At 39.5% G+C, this 24,324-nt stretch overlaps 5 protein-coding genes across 7 annotated transcripts; 3 read left to right on the forward strand and 2 right to left on the reverse strand.

Moving 5' to 3' along the window:
• Window positions 1-733: 733 nt before the first annotated feature.
• NMAT1 (Intron maturase, type II family protein) lies at window positions 734-8,804 on the forward strand. Of its 3 annotated transcripts, none has more exons than XM_059582362.2 (2): window positions 734-4,522; window positions 7,819-8,804. In XM_059582362.2, the coding sequence occupies exon 1, from the start codon at window positions 897-899 to the stop codon at window positions 2,997-2,999; it is 2,103 nt and encodes a 700-aa protein (XP_059438345.2). In that variant the 5' UTR covers window positions 734-896; the 3' UTR covers window positions 3,000-4,522; window positions 7,819-8,804. The 3 variants fall into 3 exon arrangements, with proteins under 3 accessions (XP_059438345.2, XP_059438344.2, XP_059438346.2); XM_059582361.2 differs by lacking the exon at window positions 7,819-8,804 and having other exon boundaries at window positions 734-3,560; window positions 4,427-4,959; XM_059582363.2 differs by lacking the exon at window positions 7,819-8,804 and having other exon boundaries at window positions 734-3,560; window positions 4,446-4,959.
• On the reverse strand, window positions 5,040-5,889 carry LOC132169446 (uncharacterized). Its single transcript, XM_059580479.2, has one exon. It carries the CDS (start codon window positions 5,785-5,787, stop codon window positions 5,317-5,319), a length of 471 nt encoding a protein of 156 aa, XP_059436462.1. The 5' UTR covers window positions 5,788-5,889; the 3' UTR covers window positions 5,040-5,316.
• LOC148588118 (uncharacterized) lies at window positions 8,143-8,679 on the forward strand. The gene has a single exon (XM_088514145.1). The coding sequence runs from the start codon at window positions 8,143-8,145 to the stop codon at window positions 8,677-8,679; it is 537 nt and encodes a 178-aa protein (XP_088370271.1).
• Window positions 8,805-17,220: 8,416 nt separating the features above from the next.
• LOC148588119 (uncharacterized) lies at window positions 17,221-18,024 on the forward strand. The gene is made up of 2 exons (XM_088514152.1): window positions 17,221-17,592; window positions 17,668-18,024. The coding sequence occupies exons 1-2, from the start codon at window positions 17,221-17,223 to the stop codon at window positions 18,022-18,024; spliced, it is 729 nt and encodes a 242-aa protein (XP_088370278.1).
• Window positions 18,025-20,433: 2,409 nt separating this feature from the next.
• Window positions 20,434-21,119, reverse strand: LOC132172167 (uncharacterized). The gene has a single exon (XM_059583617.2). The coding sequence runs from the start codon at window positions 21,070-21,072 to the stop codon at window positions 20,617-20,619; it is 456 nt and encodes a 151-aa protein (XP_059439600.2). The 5' UTR covers window positions 21,073-21,119; the 3' UTR covers window positions 20,434-20,616.
• Window positions 21,120-24,324: the final 3,205 nt, after the last annotated feature.

Genomic DNA, 24,324 nt, shown 5'->3' on the forward strand with positions numbered 1-24,324 from the left:
ATTAAAAAAAAAACGAAAAATCGGAAGAAACTGGGGGTGGCTCGGCCACCCCCTTGGCAATTTGGGGGTGGCCTTTGGCCATGGGGGTGGCCAGGCCACCCCCATCTGGCCAGATGGGGGTGGCCGAGCCACCCCCTGGGCACCAGGGGTGGCTCGGCCACCCCCTTGGGCCCCAAGGGGGTGGCCGAAACCACCCCCAGTACCCACTGGGGGTGGCTCGGCCACCCCCATGGAGCCTTGGGGGTGGTTTCGGCCACCCCCTTGGGCCCCAAGGGGGTGGCCGAGCCACCCCCTGGTGCCCAGATGGGGTGGCCTGGCCACCCCCATGGCCAAAGAGCCACCCCCAAATTGCCAAGGGGGTGGCCGAGCCACCCCCAGTTTCTTCCGATTTTTGGTTTTTTTTTTTTTTTTTTTTAATATATTTTTTTTAATTTTTTTTTTAAAAAAAACATTTTTTTTAATTAAAAAAAAATTAGTATATGTGCCACGTGTCGACGTCTGATTGGTTCACGTGTCAGTCTGTACAGTCAACTAACGGTCAACTAACGGATGGACTAATTTGGTCACTTATCAAAACCACAGGGACCTTCTGTGATAAAAATGAAATCCCAGGGGAGAAAAAATAAAGTTGTGAAACCCCATGGACTAATTTAGTATTTAACCCAAAAACATATTATGAAGAGAAAGAGATGACAAGTTAATTCGCTCATACAATCTCTACCATCTCCTGCCCCAAAAACAAAACCCCCATCTTTCTCATTCCAATCAAAACGTCCACCCAGAGTTTGCTGACATTTGCTTCCAATTGCATGCATGTCTAAGCCAAGCCCCGAAGGTATACTCTCTCGCTCGTAATCATTCATCAACCAAACCGAAACAAAGAAGACAAAAAAGAAATGTCACTGAGAACAACCATCAAACACCTCCACTGCCACCACGTCCACTGCCTCCTCAAGCCCCGCTCATCCTCTCGCTCTGTCTCCTCCCTCACCACCCACCACCCACCACCACCACCACAACACCAGAGTCTCCAAAGCCAAGACCCATACGCACTCCTGAAGGAGGACCCAATCCAAATCTGCTCGTCCCTCTGGGTCAAGACCTTCTCGTCCCCACCCAACGCCACCTTCCCCAACCTCACCGGGTTCCTCTCCAAGCTCGATCTCTGGGTCCTCGCCTACCAGCGCTCCTGCGCCCACGTGACCGGCACGTTCCCTCCCCGCAACGCCATTCACTTCCACGTCCTCTCCGACCTGCTCTCCCTCCGAAACGCCGTCATCCGCGGCCAATTCCTGTGGAACAGGAAGACCCAGCAGTACATTCGGAGCCCCAACGAGAAGCCCTTTACCAAATTGTTCTCTAAACGCAAGCTCCAGGCGATTCTTGAATCCGACGAGCCGTGCTTCCAGGACCGGGTCGTTCAGGAGGTCTTGTTGATGGTGTTGGAGCCGGTTTTCGAGGCCCGGTTCTCGCCGAAATCGCACGCGTTTCGGCCCGGTCGTAGCGCTCACACGGTGATTCGGACGATTCGGAGTAACTTTGCTGGGTACTTGTGGTTCCTGAAAGGAGATTTGAGTGAGATTTTCGACAATGTGGACGGGAATGTGGTATTGAATTGTGTTGAAAAGGCCGTGAAGGATAGGAAAGTGTTGGGTTTGATCAAATCGGCGCTTAGAGGACAGGTTCGAGATCGGTCACAATCAAAAACTGAAGATAAAGAAGAGACGAGGAAGAAGAGGAAAAAGAAGGCGCCTAAGAAGAAGAAGATTCTCAACGAGAATGAGCCGAAGCCGGACCCTTATTGGTTAAGAACTTTCTTCAATTTTGCGCCCAAAGAGGCTGCCAAGGTACCCTCTTATGGCTATTGTGGAATCCTTAGTCCTTTATTTGCAAATGTGTGTCTTAATGAATTGGATCACATGATGGAAGATAAAATAGTTGATTTTTTTAGGCCATCTAAACTTGATTCGATATGGAAAGATTCGATTGATGATGGTTGTCATAACCCGGCTTGGCCGGAGTTTGTTCCATCTGCTGGGAAAGAGAAAACTAGAAAAATGGATTATATACGATATGGGGGTCATTTCTTGATTGGGATACGGGGGCCGAGAGAGGATGTGGTGCAAGTTAGAAAGGAAATCATTGAGTTTTGTGAGAGCAAATTTGGGTTAAGGTTGGATAATTCGAAGGTGGAGATAGAACACATTACCAGGGGTATACAGTTCTTGGATCATATAATTTGTCGCAGGGTGATACACCCGACACTGCGATACACTGCCACTGGGGGTAATATCAGGAGTGAACAGGGTGTAGGTACTTTGCTTTCGGTTACTGCTAGCTTACAACAATGTATTCGCCAATTCAGGCGGCTTGAGTTAGTTAAGGGTGATAAGGATCCTGAGCCACTGCCTTGCAATCCAATGTTGTATTCAGGTCAAGCTCATACAAATTCCCAGATGAATAAGTTTCTTGAGACCATGGCCGATTGGTACAGATATGCTGATAATCGCAAGAAAGTTGTTGGCTTTTGTGCTTATGTGATTAGGAGCTCTTTGGCTAAACTTTATGCTGCAAGGTATAGACTAAAGTCTCGTGCTAAGGTGTATAAGATAGCTTCACGTGATCTTAGCCATCCACTGAGGGAGAGCAGTAACAATTCAGCTCCTGAATATTCAGATCTTTTGAGGATGGGACTCGTTGATGCTATTCAAGGTGTTCAGTTTTCTCACATGTCTTTGATTCCATCATGTGATTACACTCCATTTCCAAGGAACTGGGTCCCAGCTCATGAGAAGGTGTTGCGAGAGTATATTAGACTGGAAGACCCAAAATTCTTCTGTGACATTCATAAATCAATAAAACGGCATGGTTTAAGTTTGCCTCAAGATGAGATATCTGAGATTCTTTGGGACTATAAAACGCTTGGGGTCTGGAGCCGTCAGTCCAATGATGAAGATAAAACAGGCGATGGTTTGGAGAAGGTGGATGAGGCACTGTGAATGAATTAGGTTATGGATGTAAAGAAGAAATTTTGAATCTTGAAATTAAACTTAATGGAAAGTTGGCTATGGTGGGAGTTCCTTTTGATATGGTCATGGGGCATCATCCATCTTCATTAATACTTGTCAACCGCAAACACTTGGACACAAAAGTTATCAGACTAGATGGCTAAATACAGTACATGATTGACACTTCAATACCCTCTCAGAAATGAATTTGCAGTCATTCTCAAGTGATTGTCTTTCACCAAGAAGGAATTTGTCCATAAGGTGGAAGTTATTGAAATGAGAGTGTTGATATGGAAACTAGCAGGACAAGGACGGACTTGAAATGATTACACTCATGAGTAGTGAGCAGTGGCACTAACTGGGGAACTAGATGAGATTAGATTTTATAGAATTTCTTGACTCATGCAGTAGACAAGAATGACTGCTCCTGAAGGGATTGATATGTTTCAAGCTGAATGTGCTAGCTGAGAAAAGAGGAAGGCTAAGGACATGGCCGAGATAGCAAAGTGGACTTGCCTGCATATAAAATTACAGGAAAGTTCCCAGAAAAAGGTAAACAACCTTGAGAATAATTTCTATAAGATCTTGGTACAAACCAAGCTCTTTGTGCCCTCCAATGAGAGATTGACACGTCAGCATAGAACAAGAAAAGCAAATGTTACCAAAAAACCGGATCTCACCTCTTTTATCACTATCTACGGAAAAAAAAAAAAAAAAAATCTTCCCCATTTGCCTAATCTCTCACCTTTCTTGTGAGAAAAATCGCACAGCTCAGGCCGAACACCAGTTGAGAATGAGATGAGTGAGACAAACCCAAGCGCAGGCCACTTGTATAGAGGCAAGCCACTCCAAGAGTCATGCAAAACCACGTTCCATATGGCGCTTGTCACTCACTGTTGCCATTCCACATACATATGGCAAATCCTCCCGGACCAACGACCTCCTCTTTCATACTAAAACCTTGTCTTTCTTATTCTTTGCTTCTCCCAAATTCTATGCTCAAAAGAATTTTCTCTCCCACTCTTCACCGTTTTTCTCTCACCCAACTAAATTGCTTTTTCTCTCAACCATTTTCCCTCAACCCATTCACTCCCTTAAGGTCTTGGCCATGGCTGGACGACCCTCAAGACCTGCACCGCGTTCTCATGAGTACACCAACGTTTGGCCTAGGCGGCTTTTGGTAGATGGTGAGAGATTAGGCTTTTTTTTTTTTTTTTTTGCTTTTTTTGTTCTAAGCTGACGTGTCAACTTCTCATTGGAGGGCACAAAGTGCTTGGTTTGTGCCAAGATCTTATAGAAGTTATTCTCAAACAATCTCATGTAAATGCTGAAAAACATCATGTGAATGTGTTTCCTCACGATGATAGTAGACTGTCTGTTTTGGCATTAACAATGTGTGTTCTTTTTTGATGTTATAGTGCTTGTGGAACCATGCAGGTTTGTGCCTAATCCTGCTTAGAGAAGACTTGGTAAAGATGAGCATTTTTTGCTCAAATTTGATTGGCTTATCGCTGGTAAGGCATGCTTTCTTTCTACATGTATGCCTAAACTTAAATGGTTTAGTACTTAAAAAACATTTCATAAGAATAACAGCTTATTTCAGAATTTATTTTTACATTATTAATTTTTCCTCTATTTGGTGGTGCATCCAAAGTTTTTTGATTTGGGTGAGGGATTCAAAACCTAACTAACGTTAGGTATTGCATGAGTCATCCAAATCCTCTGAGATTGCATCAGGCATTTGTTGCTTTTGCATTGTAGCTATGGGGAGTGAGATAATTTTAATATCATCGTATTACGTGGTAAACTACTTTTTCCCAAGGGTGTCTCTCAAACTACCCTGAAAACCAATCATCCCATGCGGTTTTTCATGGTTTTGAAGCTGCAGGCCCTGGAACAGAAACTATCAGAGAATGAAGCTTCCATAATCCCAAAAATAAAGGATTCTCGATTTAGGCAATTTATATCTGACAGTTGATGTGTTAAAATTTCCAATTGAGTGGGAAGAAAGAAAATGATCCTAAATGTATGTGAACTAGAAAGAAATAGTTTTATTGCAACAGCATCAAAATCTTAACTTCTACTTGCTTACTACATAGCGTTCCAAAGGATTCATGGAAACCAAATGGATGCTATAGAACTTTTCTTGTCTAAAATAACCATATAAGAATCTCTAAAAAGAGAAACAGTTGAACTTCAGCCTCCATAAACCCCCACTACATTATTCATTATGTAAGGCCTTATTCTAGATTTTTCTTCTTTCTTTTTTCCCCTTAGTGGATACCTTAAAATCCTTGATGATAAGAGTTCAGTTTTTGCTCTCCTGACCCTTAGCCTTATCATCTTCGAGCTCAAATGCTGCAACTGGGAATGCGCGACTCAGGCCGCCGGGGACCGCAAACACAACCTTGTCTGAAGAAGGATCTTGAAGGTAGATCTCGCAAATTGCTACCCAAATGATCATCTCCCTCACCTTGACACCAGTAATATTCCTTAGCCTGCCATTTTCAATGAACATCGTGATCTCGGCATCATAAGAGACAGTCTTAGTGATGCGCTTAAACCTATGCTCCTTCTTGCTCTTCTGCTTCATCCATACAAACCCGGAGGAACGGTCATGGCCTATCTCCTCGATGTCCAGCGGTAAGAGACCTTTAGGGAGAGAGAGCCCCTCCAGCAGTTCATGAACTTTTTGCTTGCTGAGAGCTGCACCATGGTAAATCTCTGCCTTATCTCTATAAGACTCAATCATTTGAGATCCCTTCACTTGAGTTTCCATTTTTGGGTTTGAGTTTTCTAGTGAAAAATACTGGTGATGAGGGGAATCAAGTGCTGGTTGTAAGCGGGGAGGGATGGGGCTTTATATGCATAACTATTGTACTTTGTTGTTTGGCATGCATTTAAAAATTAGCTTTGTGATTTGGTAAGGTTTGTAGATTTCTAGCAAACTAAATGTTGGAAATTTATTATTTATTATTTATTTTTTTATTTTTATAGCACAAAAGGTATTTTGGCTAATCTGCTTGAGGAGAAAAATGGCTCATATTAGCTTATACCATTTGGCTGATCTACTAGAGATGACCCTCTCTCTACTTGTGAAATTCCCTTCTACCTTGTCAAAGAGTACTAGCATGGTTGTTTGGTTTATGTAGGCAGTAAATAGAGTGGGAAGTGAGATGATGTCCACAATTTAGTTATGTTTCCCTTTCATAGCCAACAATGCTCTCATGAGTATATTGACTTATTTACTTCGAATATTTAGTAGGATCGCCGACCCTATGCTATGAGAACCCAAAATTAAATGTTCAAGATCCATCTAGCTGGTTTGGTGCCACTCTTAAATCTTATTGACTAATGTCCTGTTGGGTGCCTAACATTGTTGAATTGGCTGTGAAACCAATCCTAAATGCTCCCAATGTCCTTGTTACTCTAGCTAGATCATCAATATCTACCGGAACTCCGACAGCTATCGGAGGGACCGTGTCATATTAGAGCATTCCAAATGAACTAGCTAGTTTTTAACTAAAATTTGGCTAGAAAACTAACGGTTTTTGGGCACCCCACATCAAACTTCCGAAATCTTTCTCAACTCTATTTAAATATTTTTCTGTGTTCAATACTTTATTCTTGGGCTAAGTAACATGTCACTCAGAAATATGATGATCATTGTTGTTGAAGGTTCATGCAAACTTATATCAGTCATTGCGCTTTAATTTGATCTTGTTTTATTTTGTCTTCTACATTTTTTTTTTTTTTTTTTTTTTTGGAGAAACTTCACAAAATCTCCCTAAACTTTCACCTTTTTCTGAAATTATCCCTCCAAAATTTAAAACTCTTAATTTAAGGTATCAAACTTTCAATTTTTTACAACGTCCCCCTCCGCTAGGTTTTTTCATTAAATCTTGTCAAATTTTCAAAATATCTTTTATTTTATATATATAAAATAAAATAAAAAATTGCAAAGATTCAGGCGGAGGTATTTTTTGCTAATCTTGCTAAATCCTAACAACACCTGAATCTTTGCAATTTTCTATAATAAAAAAATAGGGGTATTTTGAAAATTTTTACAGGATTTAATAGAAAGTCGTAACGAAATAGGGACATTGAAAAATTAAAAGTTTGTATCCTAAATTGAGAGTTTTTATTTTATTTTATTTTTTAACTTTAAAAATGTGGTTTCAAAATGCGTGAAAGTTTATGGGAGTTTTGCGAAGTTTTTGTTTTTTGCTTTTTGGATATAAAATAAGCTGGCATTTAAGCATATAATGGAGCACCTAATGATATTAATGGCATTGCTACTTTAGCTAGATCGTCAATTTATGCTGCAATTGCAACGGCTAGCAGGAGGGACCATGTCATATTAGTAGAAGCCTAATCTAATATGATATGTAGTAATTCTGCTTTTAATGTATACTTCCTTTTACCTCTCTTCCTTCTTCCTTTGATTTGTTGTCTAACTCCTTATAAATGGTATGTTTTGTAATGACAACATGTAGTTGGAATAGTTTTAAGAGCATGTTTGTGGATTGTGTTTGAAAAATAGAGCTTTTAAATAAAAAAACACTTTTTGGCAAAAGCTTCATTTTTAAGCTTTTGCTAAGGTGCGTTGTGACTATTTTTGAAGTAAAAAAATTTAAAGTACTATCAAATTTTTTTTACCAAATATGTTAGCTTTTGTTTGGCACAACTTTGTAGGTATTAAAAGTACTTTTAAGCTCTCAAATGCAATTTCAAACAGACTCTAAATTCTATAGAATCATTTTGTGTGATTCTTCATGCTATACACTGAGAAACTCCAAAATCACTTCAGAAAGTCTACATTGAAAGGAGATAAAGAAGTATGGAAAGATATCTGGAAAATAAAGGGATCACGAGTAGTCATGACATTTCTGTGGCAGGCATGCAATGATATATTGCCAACAAAGGAAAGGTTGTTTAAGAGACATATCACTCTAGACCCACTATGCCCGATTTGTGGGATGGCGACAGAAACTATGGGACATATCCTATGGAGTTGCTCGGCTGCAAATCCATATGGACCGAGTGTGACCCCAAGATCCACAAGATTACAAGTGACGAAATTGATTTTATCCAAATTATCGAGAAGATGTAGGAAAGACTTGGTGTGGATCAGATGCAGTTGGTAGCAACAATTGTTAGACTTCTATGGTTAAGACAGAATGGGGTGATTTATGGTAGTGAATTCCTGGATCCTCCAACCATGCTTCTTCGAGCTAAGGAGCAGGTGGAAGCTTGTGAAGAAGGTACACAGAGGAGGAATGGGAGAGAAGAGCGGCCAAGACAGGCAGTCATAGTAATCTGGCAGACTCCTAGATCAGGAATCATCAAACTAAATTGGGATGCGTCTATCAATCTTCAACAAAACCGGATGGGTATTGGTGTTATCGCTCGAAATCATGAAGGAAGCCCCTTAGCTATGCTTTGTGCTAGAAAGGAATTTGTTTATGATCCTACAATAGCGGAGGCAATAGCAGCTTTGAGAGCGGTGGAATTGGCTATGAAATTGGGTTTCTGTTGCATCACTCTGGAAGGGGATGCCTTGTTGATTGTTCAAGCTTTGAGAGGAGATGAGGACTGCTGGAGTTTACACGGACAGGTGGTTAACGATGCAAGGGAAATGTTGAGGAGCTTCCAGGAATGGGGGATCTAGCATGTAAGTAGGGCAGCTAATGGGGCTGCACACCGTTTAGCTAAAATGACTCACGCTGGGGGAAGCTGGGTTATGGACGGATGATTTCCCATTAAGCTTGCATGAGTTGTAATTGTTTTTTGAGTTTTCTCATTTATGAATGCTAAGTACAAATTCAAAAAAAAAAGAAAAAGGTCTAGCCCTAAAAACGTATAATGAGAGCTATTCAATCAGTTACCTAACCCAAAATATTCGTAGGCAAGTAGGGGTTGAGTATGTCATCGAAGAGAATAGGCTAGAGTTGCAACAAGTGGCGGCCTAAGATATTGACAAGTGTCATTTTTAAATATAGAGAAGAACTTTTATAAGGTCTTGGTTTATGCCAGTGCCCTCCAATGAAATGGTGTCAAAAAGAAGAAGCAAATGTTAACAAAATAGTGGATCTGACCCTTCTATTCCTCAATCCTCATCTACAAGAAAAATATCTCATTTATTTACCTAATCTCTCTTCTATGAAAAATTGAAAACATAGGTAATTAATAAATAAATAGGCTTTTCCGCTACGAAGCGGGATGGTCAAAGTATGGGGATTTTAAAATGACTGTTCAAGAGGCATGGGCGGTGCGATATCCTAACAAGGAACCATGGACGGTCTTCAGAAGGAAGCTACACGGGTGTCAGAAGGTTATTAAGCAATGGGTTAAAAAACAAAAGCCCCCGACAGAGAGAATTATTCTAGAGAAGACAACAGAATTAAAGAAAATTCAAGAAGCGGCAAATCCACCCAACATGCAAACTGAAAAGGTGCTCAAAGAAGAAATAAATGTCATGTTGGAACAAGAAGAGCTCAAATAGAGAATACGGGCAAAGGAAAATTGGTTGCGAGATGGTGATCGCAATACCAAATTTTTTCACACCTGTGCAAACCAAAGACAGCGTCGCAACCGGATTGAGCAAATTGTTGACATAATGGGTCGTACTTGTGGATCCCAAAATGAGGTGGACCAGGCATTCATCGATTTTTATCAAGATCTATTTACATCTGCGGGACTGTGTGACATTGATGACTGCATAGGGGCTATTGAAGGAAGATTGTCGGAAGATATGAAAACCTCTTTACTTGCTCCATGCTTTGAGGATGAGGTCCATAGAGCATTGATGCAGATGGCGCCACTCAAAGCGCCTGGTCCTGATGGCTTCTCGGCGGATTTCTTCCAACAGCAATGGAAGACGGTTGGAAGGGAGGTATGTACTATTGTGTTACATTTTCTGAATGGAGCTGATTGGAATGCCAACGTTAATGTGACGCATATTGCCTTAATCCCAAAGAAGACAGTTCATGTTTGCGTATCTGACTTCAGGCCATTTAGCCTGTATAACGTCATTTACAAAATCATTGCAAAGGTATTGGCGAACCGACCTAAGATGATCCGTCCTTCTGTCATTTCTGCAAATCATAGTGCCTTCATTCTGGGAAGGTTAATTTCACATAATATAGTGGTGGCATACGAAACTCTACATTTAATGCATACTAAACCGTGGAGTAAGGTGGGTGTTAGGAAATTAATTCTATTTCCCAAGACCTGTGAGATGCGAAAAAATAAGACGAATGCGGAATAACAAAGATAAGCAATCACACACGACACAAAGTTTTAAGTTCGGCTTCACAAGCTTACATCCATTGGTGGAGACAACCCGGAGAAAATTCACGATCAAAAGATGAGTACAAGAGAATAACAGGGCAAGAAAACCACTCAAACCCAAAGCCCCAAATACACACAATTCTCACTTTGCCCAAAGGAGAATAATAGCAAAAAAAAAAAAAAAAACTCTCTTTTTCTTTGTGCTCTCACCTTTCTTTCTCTCAATTGTTTTTGGCACACTAAAACACAAAGAGCTCATGCCTTTATATACTAGGCAAAGTCGGTGCTGTCCAAGACCCAATACAACATGTATTGAAGAAATCTCCAAGAGCCAAGAGGAATCCCAATACGTGTGGGACAAGCATTCAAACTCCAACTAGGAGAAGGAATCCAAGTACAAGACAAACTTGTAGACAAACCAAAACCGGTTGGGTCCCACCATGACTTTCTTGGTAAAGTACAAGGCATGCATAACAATCTCCCACTTGACTTGAATTCCACCAAGTTGCAACACAGTGAATCTCCTCCAGATGTCTCCTCCACCTATCTTCAAGCTTAAAGACCAACTGAAGCTGCGCACATCTTCAGTTTCTCAATAGTCACTCCTTTTGTCAGCGTGTCTGCCGGATTCTCAGTTCCACGAATCTTTTCAAGTAGCAATTGTTCACTTTCAAGAAGAGATCGAATGAGGTGATACCTCAATTGTATATGCTTTGTTCTTGAATGATACGCCGGGTTTTTCGCAAGAAAAATGGCACTCTAACTATCACTGTGTAGAACGCCTTTCTCATTCTTCTTTCCTAACTCATCCAAAAAACCTTGTAGCCAAACCATCTCCTTTCCAGCTTCTGTCACGGCCACATACTCCGCCTCTGTAGTGGAAAGGGCTACAATTTTCTGTAACCTTGAGGTCCAACACACAACAGTACCTCCTAGAGTATATACAAACCCTGCAGTACTTTTCCTGCTATCAACATCACCCGCTAGATTAGCATCCACGTAGCCCTACAGCTTCAATTCTGCACCTGTGAGGCAAAGAGACATATCTAAAGTTCCTTTGAGATATTGCAAAATCCACTTGACTGCCTCCCAATGTTGCTTCCCTGGATTACTCATGTACCTGCTCACAACTTCCACTGCATGTGCAATATCCGGTCTAGTACAGACCGTTGCATACATCAGACTTCCGATAGCTGAGGTGTAAGGTACCTTGCTCATGTATGCTTTCTCCTGATCCGTCTTTGGTGACTGATTCTTGGTTAGTCTGAAATGAATCTCCAAGGGTGTGCTCACTGACTTAGCTTCATCCATGCTAAATCTGCTGAGAATCTTCTTTACATACTCTGTCTATGAAATCTTCAGTGTACTATTGGCCCTGTCCCTGATGATTCTCATCCCAATGTTGACTGCCTCCCAATGTTGCTTCCCTGGATTACTCATGTACCTGTTCACAACTCCCACTGCATGTGCAATATCCGGTCTAGTATAGACCATTGCATACATTAGACTTCTGATAGCTAAGGTGTAAGGTACCTTGCTCATGTATGCTTTCTCCTGATCCGTCTTTGGTGACTGATTCTTGGTTAGTCTGAAATGAATCCCCAAGGGTGTGCTCACTGACTTAGCTTCATCCATCCTAAGTCTGCTGAGAATCTTCTTCACATATTCTGTCTGTGAAATCTTCAGTGTAGTATTGACCCTATCCCTGATGATTCTCATCCCAATGTTGACTGCCTCCCAATGTTGCTTCCTTGGATTACTCATGTATCTGCTCACAACTCCCACTGCATGTGCAATATCCGGTCTAGTACAGACCATTGCAGACATCAGACTTCCGATAGTTGAGGTGTAAGGTACCTTACTCATGTATGTTTTCTCTTGATCCGTCTTTGGTGACTGATTCTTGGTTAGTCTGAAATGAATCCCCAAGGGTGTGCTCACTGACTTAGCTTCATCCATGTTAAATCTGCTGAGAATCTTCACATTCTCTATCTGTGAAATCTTCAGTGTATTATTGGCATTGTCCCTGATGATTCTCATCCCAAGGATTTGTTTAGCAGCACCCAAATCCTTCATTGCAAACTGTTTTGACAACTGGTTCTTCAACTTGTTGATGTCTTCCATACTGGCCTCTACAATGAGCATATCATCTACGTACAGAAGTAGAATAATGTAAGAGTTCTTAAGATTCTTGACATAGCAGCAATGATCTGCATTGCATCTCGTGAACCCAATACTGCACATGAAACTGTCAAACTTCTTGTACCATTGTCTTGGAGCTTGTTTTAGGCCATACAAGTTTTTTCTCAATTTGCACACTAAACTCTCATTCCCCTGCACTGCGAATCCTTGTGGCTACTGCATATAAATTTTTTCCTCCAACTCATCATGAAGGAACACAGTCTTCACATCTAACTGCTCTAGATGTAAGTCCTCCACTGCCATGATGCTCAGCACAATTCTGATGGTTGTCATCTTTACCACCGGAGAGAATATGTCTGTGTAGTCAATTCCTTCTTTTTGTTGGAATCCCTTGACTACCAATCTTGCCTTGTAGTGTTTCCTACCATCATGTTCACCCTTTATTATGAACACCCATTTGTTGTGCAAAGCCTTTTTACTTGCTGGCAACTCAGTCAGCTCCCAGGTCTGGTTAGTCAATAATGAGTTCATCTCATCTTTCATGGCTAACTCCTACTTGATTGAATCTTCAACCTCCAAGGCTTCAACAAACGTCTCTAGCTCACCGCCATCCGTCAACAAAATATGAAACAGGGAAGGTGAAAAACGCTGTGGAGATCTAATGGTTCCAGTAGATCTACAGACAGCCACTGTCTGTGTACCATGTTCAGTCTCTTGATCTACTGTTTCTTCAACTTCTAGACCATATTCAGTTTCTGAATCCATATAAATTTCTGAATTCCTTATCTGAGCTACACCTTTAGAAATTCCATCTAGGTTGATAAATTCAAGCTTCTCAGCCTCTTACTCTATTCTTACAGGTTCTGTACTTGAATTATTCTTATACACAACCATCTCATTAAAAGTAACATTTCTACTTCTAATGATCTTCCGATTTTGATCATCCTAAAACCTAAACCCGAATGTCTCATCCCCATAGCCAATGAAATAACATTTTATAGACTTGGCATCTAGCTTACTACAAGCATCAGATTCAATATAGACATACGAAACATAACAAAAAACTTTAAAGTGAGAAAGATTTACCTCATTTCCACTCCAAACTTCTTCAGGTAGTCTATGGTCCAAAGGAACTGATGGTCCTCTATTTATCAAGTAAGCAGCAATGCTTACTGCATCTGTCCAGAAAGTTTTCAGTAGTCCAGCATGCAACTTCATACTTCTTGCACGCTCATTGAGGGTCCTGTTCATGCGCTCAGCCAAGCCATTCTGCTGTGGTGTCTCCAGGATAGTCTTTTCTATTCTAATCCCATTCATTGGACAAAACTGTTTGAAACCCCCGTCTTCGTATTCTCCCCCATTGTCTGATCTTAAACACTTCACTTTCAGACCAGTTTTTGTCTCTACCATGACCTTTCACTTTTTAAGAACTTCAAATACATCAGATTTAAGCTTTAAGAAGTAAACACATACCTTCCTGCTTGAGTCATCAATCAATGTGATGTAATACCGCGAGCCTCCAAGAGATGCCACTGGTGCGGGACCCCACAAATCCGTGTGTACCAACTCCAACTTTATCGGCTTTGGTGTTCTGCCAACTTTCGCGAAACTCACCTTCTTCTGCTTTCCTAGGATGCAGCCTTCACACAAATCAGACTCAATTGACTTCAGCTCCGGTAGTTTCCCATTTGACAGAAGTACCTTCATCCCTTTTTCGCTCATGTGCCCAAGCCTCAGGTGCCATAATTTTGAGTCAGCACCTGTATTTGCAACAGTAATTGTATCCATGCTGTTCGTCGTCATGTAGAGAGTACCCGTCTTATGACCACGAGCCAAAATCTTGACTCCCTTGCTGACCTACCACTTTCCATCGTGGAAATGAATTGCCTTCATCATCAAGCTGTCCTACTGAAATCAGGTTCTTTTTTAGCTCTGGGATATGCCTGACATTTGCAGCTTCCATATCGAGTCATTGTGGACTCTAATGCGAACATTGCCTATACCCACAACATCTAGGGCCGTTCCGTCAGCCAAGTACATTTTTTTGAAATCTCCAGCCACATAATTTTTGAGAATTTCACGGATCGGTGTGGTGTGAAAAGAAGCTATTGAGTCCAAGACCCAAGAATTAAGAGGAATGTCAACAGATAGAAGTAGGGCATCGTGCACTTCTTCTGTTACTACGACATTTGCGGCGTCATTTTCGGTCTTCTTCTTCAGCTCTCTGCAGTTCTTATTGAAGTGGCATGTCTTGCCACAATTCCAACATTCAGGTTGTCGTCCAAACCTGGATTTGCTCCTACCCTTCCTGAACTTAGGTCTGCCGCTCACAGAGTTTCTGTCTTGTCTTCTGCCCAAGTCTCAAGGTTTAAAGCAGCACCAGAACAAGAGGCTTCACCCGCATTTCTTCTGCGAACCTCTTCACTGAGAATCAAATTCCTAACATCTTCATAGCTCAGTTTACTCTTTCCTACAGAGTTACTCACAACCATCCTCACTACTTTACAGCTATTTGGCAAAGATGCTAAGATGATCAACGCGCGAACCATATCATCAAAATTAATTTCCACCGAGGACAATTGATTTGTGATGTGTTGAATTCATTGAGATGATGTGCCACCGAAGCCCCTTCCGCCATCTTTAGGTTGAACAATTTTTTCATCAGATGCACCTTGTTGTTCGCCGACGGCTTCTCGTACATGCTTGACAAAGTCGCCATTAGACCTGTTATGGTCTTCTCCTTTACAAAGTTGTGTGCAACTGATTTTGACAGTCTTCTCCTTTACAAAGTTGTGTGCAACTGATTTTGACAATGATAACCTGATAACTGCTAGAGCTTTATGATCAAGCAGAGCCCACTCGCTATCATACATATCATCGGGTTGTTATTCCAAAAGAGGTTGATGAAGATCCTTCTCATAAAGAATATCTTCAATTTGTACCTTCTAATACCCAAAATCTTTGCCGTCGAATTTCTTGATTCCCATCTTTCCTTCTTCACCTGTCATCGCTCCCACTCGAACCAAAAGCTCTGATACCAGTTGTTAGGAAATTAATCTTATTTCCTAAGACCCGTGAGATACGAAAAATAAAGAGAATGCAGAATAACAAAGATAAGCAATCACACACGACACAATGATTTAAGTGGTTTGGCTTAACAAGCTTACATCCACTGGTGGAGACGACCCAAAGAAAATTTACTATCAAAAGATGAGTACAAGAGAGTAACAGGGTGAGAAAACCACTCAAACCCAAAGCCCCAAATACATCCAATTCTCACTTTGCCCAAAGGAGAATAATAGCAAAAGGAAAAAATAAAAAAAAAAAAAAAATCTCTCTTTTTCTTTGTGCTCTCACCTTTCTTTCTCTCAATTGTTTTTGGCACACTAAAACACAAAGAGCTCATGCCTTTATATGCTAGGCAAAGTCGGTGCTGTCCACGACCCAATACAACATGTATTGAAGAAATCTTCAAGAGCCAAGAGGAATCCCAATACGTGTGGGACAAGCATTCCAACTCCAACTAGGAGAAGGAATTCAAGTACAAGACAAACTTGTAGACAAACCAAAACCGGTTGGGTCCTACCATGACTTTCTTGGTGAAGTACAAGGCATGCATAACAGTGGGTTACATGGGAATAAAGTTAGACATGAGTAAGGCATATGACTGAGTGGATAAAGTTGATTATGGGTTGTGTTGGTTCGGTCTCCTATGCTATTCTCGTCAATGGACAGTCAGCTGGACACATAAAACCTTCAAAAGGGATTCAGCAAGGGGATCCGTTATCCCCATATCTGTTTCTTTTATGTTCGGAGTCGCTAAGCACATAATTGACTCAAGTTGAGAAAAATGGAGTGCTGACAGGGGTCCCTACTTCCAAAAAAGGCCCTCGATTGAGTCATCTGTTTTTTTGCAGACAATTGCCTGATCTTCTGTAAAGCAAATTCGGTCGAGTAGAGAAGATCAACAAAGATCTTAGAAAAATATAAAGTAGCATCGGGACAAAAGCTCAACAAGGAAAAGACTTGTTGAGCTTTTAATAATTGGAAGACAAAGTTTCTGAGGCAAGCAGGAAAGGATATTTTAATTAAAGCGATGGTGCAAGCTATTCCCACATATTGTATGAGTGTTTTCCTCTTGCCTATAGCCCTATGCAAGGAGATACAAGGGTTGATGCAGCGCTTCTAGTGGGGACATAAGGAGAACACTTATAAAATACACTGGATGAGCTGGAAAAAGATGGGTATATCGAAAGCCCAAGGCGGTCTGGGTTTCCGTGACCTAGGGAATTTTAACAAAGCACTTCTAGGAAAGCAACTTTGGCGACTTCTACAATGTCCAGAATCTTTGGCTGGAAAAATCTTAAAAGCTAAGTACTTCCCATCTTGTTCTATTATGGATGCAAGTCTAGGCAATCGACCCTCTTTTGTCTGGCGGAGTTTTGTGACAGCCCAAACGGTTCTAAAAAATGGACTTCTCTAGAGAATTGGTGATGGGGAGGACGCTCACGTGTGGGGTGATAAATAGATCCCGAAGGCAACTACATATATGGTGCAATCACCGCAGAATATTCTTGATCGGAATGCTCGCGTTTCGGATCTTATTGATCCAAGCACGAGAACATGGAAAGGTGACCTTATTGCACAGATTTTTCTGAATGATGAAGTTGAGGGAATTTGAAACATGCCTATCAGTCATTTACTTACAAAGGATCGAATTATCTGGCGGGGTACAAAAAATGGAATTTTCTCTGTCCGAAGTGCATACTTCTTGGAAATGGATAATATGGCCGAGCAAGGAAGTGGAACGTCCAGAGTCATTGGCGGGATAGCGTGGAAAGAATGTTGGAATCTCAAGATACCCAATGTGGCCAAGCTCTTTTTATGGAAAACTTTACTTAATCTATTACCGACTAGGGTGAACTTGGCTGAGAAGGGAGTAGTCCAGGACACCTTATGCCCCATATGTGGACTTGAAGAAGAGACGGTGGCGCACATCCTTTGGACGTGTCCATCATCGAATGATGTGTGGGGAGGTGGGCCAATTAAATTGCAAAAATGCGGTGGAGTGGGTAGCAGCTTTCCAGATATCTTTGAGTCAATTTGTGGAAGATGCATTACAGAGAAAATTGAACTGTTCGTTGTCTTGGCAAGGAAAATTTGGCTGAGGAGAAATTCCATAATTTTTGGTGAAAATTTTCTCCATCTGACCAGGCTAATATAGGAAGCTCAGTCATCGTTGGAAGAATTCCAAAGAGTGAATACCATGAGCCAATGCGATGTAACTCCTGATAGTGAACTAGAAACTGTGGTATGGAAACCTCCACCATGCAATATGATTAAGATGAATTGGGATGCCGAGATACACTCTAAGGACGGACGTGTTGGTGTGGAACTCATAGCCAGAGACTCGACTGGTAAATTTCTTGCAGCTCGAAGTTTGTCTCTTGCCATTCAAACTGATTCAACTTTGGCTGAAGTTCTAGTAGCGGTGTATGCTATTATTTTCTGCAAGGAATTGGGCTTTGATAACATTATTGTTGAAGGTGACTCCATGCAAGTTGTCAAGGCTATTGCTTAAGAAGAGTCGTGTCTCAGCAGCTATGGGCAATTTATAGAATGTATACAGAGAGAGCTACGTTATTTGGTAAACACCAGTTTTATGCATGTAATGAGGGACGTTAATAATGCGGCGCATACGCTCGCAAAATTGGCTACCACTCATGTCACTATATCTTCTTGGTTGGGGTATGCCCCACCAAGTGTAGATGATATTGTACGAAAGGAGCAATCTATCCCTTCATGTGTGATATTCTAACGGATCTTTTGAGATAATAAATATTTATAATACTCCTTCAAAAACTAAATAAATAGGCTAATTAACTTTTCCCCTAGCATGCTTATTTACAAGCTGCCCCCATGACTGACATTTGTCACACTCAACCGCATTAAACTACCATTTTTTTTTACAAAAAACTCCCTTATTTTGAAAAAAATGATGAAATTACCCTTACTAAAATAAAAATAAAAATACTAAATTTATTTATTTTTTTCAAAAATTTAAGGGTATTTTTGTCTTATTGAAAATTTTATAGGGGTAATTTCGTCATTTTGCTAGCATTGAGGGGTACATTGTCATTGTTTTGATAGTTTGAGGGGTAGATTGTCATTGGGGTGGTAATTTAAGGAGGTTAAGTGGATTTTACCCATATATATATATATATATATATATATATAACAATAAAAAATTTTCAATATGACAACATTATCCTTATAAATTTGGAAAAAGAAAAAGAAAAAAAAACTAAAACTAATTAATTTAAAATTAGTTGTGTGGCTAATTTTAGAGTTCGGATTTGCATAATGAAAAGTTTGACCTTAAATTTGTATTTCTAATTAATTTAAATTGATTACAAGTAACAATTCAAATTAATTAATGAAAGTCAAACGTACTCAATACGGCCTTGCATTCATGCCATAGTGGCCTCGGGTGTTCCCAAGCGTAACGTGTGAACGACTTTCTTTGGTTAAAGCATTAAAGTATGGAAAATCTAAAGCTTGACAGCCTTTACTCTCCCAAGTGGGCAACTCACAGCCTACTCCTCGCACGGAAGTGACGGAACCGAAAAAAAAAAAAAAAAAAAAAAAAAAAAACCCATGTTTTCGTGAGCAGAAACCAATGCACAAACTTAAGCTTGTTTGTTTTTTGTAAAATAATTTTTAGAAAACATTTTGTGTATTTTTGACTGTTTGATGCAACGAAAAATAATAGTTAACTGAAAATATTTTTAGTTTGACTGAAAAAACTTATATAATTTTTTAAAAATAATTTCTATTTTTTAAAATTACAAATTATTTTTCGAGTTTAAGCATCTCATTTTCAAATCGACATATACAATCGAGACGTTGCTGAGACCCTGCCACGACTTACCATGCCACAAGCAGGCCCCCTCTAGGACCCGATCGAGACCTACCAAGACTTGGTCGAGATTCACCGGGACCTGATTGAGCAGCTACTAAGACCGATCGGGACATCGCTGAGACCTAGTCAAAACTTATCGGGCCATTGCTCGGACACTGCCAGTGACTGATTGGGACTTGCCACGACTCAGCCATGCTAACGTCGAGACTCAGTTGGGACTGCCCTTGGACTCGGTCAGGATTCGGAGGAGTCGGTCAAGTCATCACCGACACTCGGTAGAGACATTATCGTAATTTAAAGTCTAATATAATTGAATTATATATATGGGAAACTTCACTTACCCTCTCCAAATTTTTGCGCTTTTTGCAAACACCCCAAATTGTTCAAAAATTCTCACTTTGATGTATCAAATTTTTATTTTCTTTCACTTTGCTCCTTCCGTTAGAATTTTCTGTGAAATTCTAACTGACCAGTGTTAAATTACTAAAATGCCATTATTTTTTTATTAAAAAATATTTTTTTAAAAAAAAACTTTTGATCCGTGGGTTTACCGATAGATCTAACTCATCTTCATTGTGACCTACGGGTCATATTATTATTATTATTATATTAAAAAAAAAAAAAAAAAAAAAGAAGAAGAAGAAGAAGACAGGTGGGTGACCCACGATTACCCATTGTGGGTCACCAAGGTGACTCGCCAGTGGGTCACAAAGTAAACCCTGGTGGGTCACTTGTGACGCTCCATTGGGTCACAAGTGAGAGACTTTGAAGATTTCAGTGTAACTGAAACGAAACGAAACAATGGAGATAACTAAAACGAAACGAAAGTTCGATACACCAAAGTAAGAGACTTTAAAAATTGTAGGTGTTTACAAAAACCATGTAAGTTCAGGGTTAAGCCTTTTTTTTTTTAACTATATATTATTACTATTATTCTTTTCAGATTTGAAGTATTGTCAATTTGCTAATTTCAGTAGAGGAGAAATATATTGCCAATTTGCTAAACAAGAGCCTTATTGTTGGGATATTATAATTTCCATTTATATTCACATTTCTTGGATTCTCTAATGAAATCAAAAGCATTAACTTGTATAAAAATTATTTTATATTCTGCGCGCAGGAAATAAGTCGCCCAATTGCTTATATAAATTGATCTATTTCACCAGTTAATCATTATTCTGGCATGAGTCGCATGACCAACTCAAACAAAACTAAAAATACTTGAAATCCAACAATTTCAGCAAAAATCCCTCATTTTTTGTGATCCCCACTGCTGCCCTCCGACTCGAGTTCGAACGCCGATATCGGGAAGGTTCTGGAGATCCCGGTGGAGTTGGCGAAGGTGATCTTACCGGACCCAGGATCATCGACGTAGATGTCGGAGATGGAGACCCAGATGAGGAGCTCCTTGCTCTTGACCCCAGTGAGCCTCCTCATGCGGCGCTCCTCCACGAAGCCCGTGACCTCCGTGTCGTACGACACCGTTCGCCCGATCGCTCGGAACCGGTGCTCTTTCTTGCGCTTCTGCTTTAGCCAGATGAACCCGGTGGTGTGGTTGTAGCCCACCTCCACTACCTCGTCTAGAGGGAGGAGCCCCTTGGGCAGAGAGATCCCGCCCAGGAGCTCGTGCGATTTCTGCTTGCACAGAGCCTCGCCGTGGTGGATCTCCGCGTCGTCTCTGTGGTTTGATATTTGCTGGCTCGCCATTTTTGTTTTGGAAAAACCTTTTTAATATAAGAGGAAAATGGAAGTGGGAGTGGGTTTTATAGAAATGGGCTTGGGTTGTTATTGGGCGAATTTGTTGGGCGGGGAGATTTTGGGGAATTGGGTGAGAGAGAAATTGATGCTTTCATTAGACTTACATGAGAGTTGAGACTGGGAAATGATGCTCACATGATCCAATCAACTTTATTGTTAGCCAAAAAAATTATCCAAGACTTTTTTTGTCAAAAAAAAAAAAAAAAGGATCGAAATGAGATCATCAGAAGAGAATATATTTTGATGAATAATGTTAAAAATTATATTTTTATTTTAGTTTATTGATCTGGCAATGCTTAGGGATGCTCACATGATCCGCTAACAACTGTCTAACCACAACTAGACAATTACTTAGGCCAGTTGTGATTAGTGATTTTAAGGATTGAGGAAAGTGGTTAATAAGGTTGGATGTTAGGGCCGTCAATTTTTTAAACGACTTGCAAATCTGATATGAATCAAACATGAAATTAAATGGTTGGAATTGAAAAGTCTGATCCATTTAATTAAATGTGTTGTGTTAGAGTTAACCCATATAGTCTTATATTTATGCTTTGACACGACATGAATTTGATATGAGACATAATGACAAATATTGTTTTACATAACCTACGAACGTAACACGAACACAATACAAAATTAAAGGGTTAGATTGATGAGTTTGACCCGTTTAATTAAATATGTTGGATTAAAGTTAACATATATAATCTTAGAGCATCTCCAGCAATAAGAGGTATTCTACATAGTCAAAAAGCATAATTCTCTATTTTAGCTACTCATTTTTTAATATCAACTCCACAGATTCTTTATATCATTCTCTATTTTTTTTAATATTATTTTTTAATCTTTCTTTATTTTATTTTTTTCACTTTTCTCTCTCTCTCTCTCTCTCTCTCTCTCACTCTTCCCTCTCAATCCAAACCCAAACCTCCCTAACCAGCTATTCCCTCTCAACCCAAACCCCCCACGGCCAGCTTTGCAATTTTTTTTGGGAGAGTTTTTAGTGATTTAAAAGACTTGAATTTGTATCATAAATTCATGAACAGAGAAGAGAGAAGAGAGAGAAACGTTGAGGGGGGGGGGGGAGAAGAGAGAAAAGAGAGAAACGTTGACAGAGAGAGAAGAGAGAGAAAATAATGTGAAAATAATATTATATTCAACAATTTAGTGTCCTATAATCACTGTAGCAGTTAAGGTATAATAACTAATATGAAGCTATTCTGTTGGAACAAAAAAATGGCAAAAATAACTAAATGTAGCTAATATCTCAATTTTAGCTACACTGCTGGAGATGCTTATGCTTGGACATAACCTGAACCTAAACCCGGTATACAAACACAAATTGCCACCTCTATCAAAAGTAGGAGTTGGAGGGGAGGCTCGAATTCCAGGAATGTATATAGGTGGTATGTGACTAAGTCATACATAATTTGCCCTTATTTTTTGTTATATATATTTATGCACATATTTTTTTAAGTTATATTTACATATATTATTTAATAAATGTAAGGCCTAGGGAATGGTCCAACTATTACTTGATTGTATAGAAAATCAATTCTTTTTGAAGGTTGAGGTCTTGATATCTATCTAGTCATTGCAATACATAAAAAGAAATAACCAAACAACCAAATATTAGATATGAAGGCCATAAAAATGAGGCCCAAAACACTAAAAGATGCTCAAAATGCCTTGAAAAGTAGTTAGCAGTTAATAACCGGCATTCAATAACTGTATAACTACTAACCAGCCTAATAGTTACGGTTTTAAAAAAATGATAACCGAGTAATGCTAGAAGTCTCTCGTGTCTCTCCAAGAATGATGTAACTTTTAAAATCACTATTGACCTTGTGATTGATCATTATTAAAGTTTGATCAACTAATGATTTTGAAGTCACTTCATTCTTGAAGTGACACAAGAGTAACTTCTAGAATTACTCATGATAACCACCGAAAGCGGCTGCAAATGCGGTTATTCCCCGGTTGCAATTAGGAGGGAGTAACCGCAACCGTTTATACATTCCTAGCAATGCCAATCAACCATTTAATTTAATTTAATTTTTTTTTAATAGAGGCTGATCCAAGGATTGATTGGCAATACCCCATCTACAAAGTGAGAGAAAAATGAGATAAAAGTGTGGTTTGTAGCATTACTTAATTTTTACTTTAGACAATTTATGCTATTTATTTTGAATAATGCATGCTATTCTTCACATTAGATTTTCACACTACCTTTATATAAGTTGATATGTCAAAAAAAAAAAGAAAAAAAAAAAAAAAGTGACTGGCACGCGATTTAGCCCAGTAGTGGCAGTACTCATTGTGTTTTTACATGTAATACTATAAACTCAAAAATTTTAGCCTGATGTAGGACTTCTACAATCCAAAGGGTTGAAAAAGACTTTTAATCTAAATTCCAATCAAATAGGATAGGCAAATACAAGGAACAATATATTTTGAAGGAAAAATGTTAAATGCTTTGGAATTGTTTATCAAGAGTTAAAGAAAGCCTAAGGGGCTGGAGAATCTTCATGAAGAGAAAAGAACTGGAATAGAATTAAGCCCCTTTTTTTACTTTTGTAATATACTTGAATAGTGATGGATGTTTTATAGATGCCTTTAAAAGTTGATTTGGGTGTTGAAAGAACTTGTTCTAGTTTGGAATATATATTTTCATTAGTTTTATAGTGGGGGTAGGAGGTATAGATTCTCATTGCTTCAATGGGTTCAATATTTCCACTTCTTATGCAAAAGCAATTCAATGCAACTTTTCTAAAATCAATGCTAATTTATTTATGGAAATAACTTTCTAGAAAATTTTCTTTAATCTTATCTTTAAAAGTGCCGAAGATCTCTTAGCATGTGAGAATTATTATTTTTTTTTTTAATAGCATTTTTTTTTTCACATGTTTAATAAGAAAAAAAAAAATGTAATTCTCACATGTTTAAGTAACGCATGAAACTTTTAGAGACTGTGTTTGGAGAAATTTCTAGAACTTCATTTGTAAAAAATTTATACCCATGGATAGAAATTTCCTACAAACTGAGTTGTATGAGTCTCATCCCACCTAGAGCTAGCAATGTTTGACACGATCCGTGAATCCAACATAAAATTAAAGAGTTAGGGTTCATAAGTCTGACCAATTTAATTAAATGGGTTGAGTTAGAGTTGAACTATATAGTCTTATACACATGTTTCGACACGCG

This window comes from Corylus avellana, chromosome 1 (genome assembly GCF_965113065.1).
Source record: "Corylus avellana chromosome 1, dhCorAvel1.hap1.2, whole genome shotgun sequence".
Classification (NCBI taxonomy): Eukaryota; Viridiplantae; Streptophyta; class Magnoliopsida; order Fagales; family Betulaceae; genus Corylus; species Corylus avellana.

Bases quoted from the DNA above. Each gene is read 5' to 3' on its own strand.
- LOC132169446 (XM_059580479.2), bottom strand. From the start codon at position 5,787: ATGGAAACTCAAGTGAAGGGATCTCAAATGATTGAGTCTTATAGAGAT.
- NMAT1 (XM_059582362.2), top strand. From the start codon at position 897: ATGTCACTGAGAACAACCATCAAACACCTCCACTGCCACCACGTCCAC.
- LOC148588118 (XM_088514145.1), top strand. From the start codon at position 8,143: ATGCAGTTGGTAGCAACAATTGTTAGACTTCTATGGTTAAGACAGAAT.
- LOC132172167 (XM_059583617.2), bottom strand. From the start codon at position 21,072: ATGGCGAGCCAGCAAATATCAAACCACAGAGACGACGCGGAGATCCAC.
- LOC148588119 (XM_088514152.1), top strand. From the start codon at position 17,221: ATGGATAATATGGCCGAGCAAGGAAGTGGAACGTCCAGAGTCATTGGC. The intron at 17,593-17,667 runs GCAAGGAAAATT...AGGCTAATATAG, and splicing joins TTGAACTGTTCGTTGTCTTG to GAAGCTCAGTCATCGTTGGA.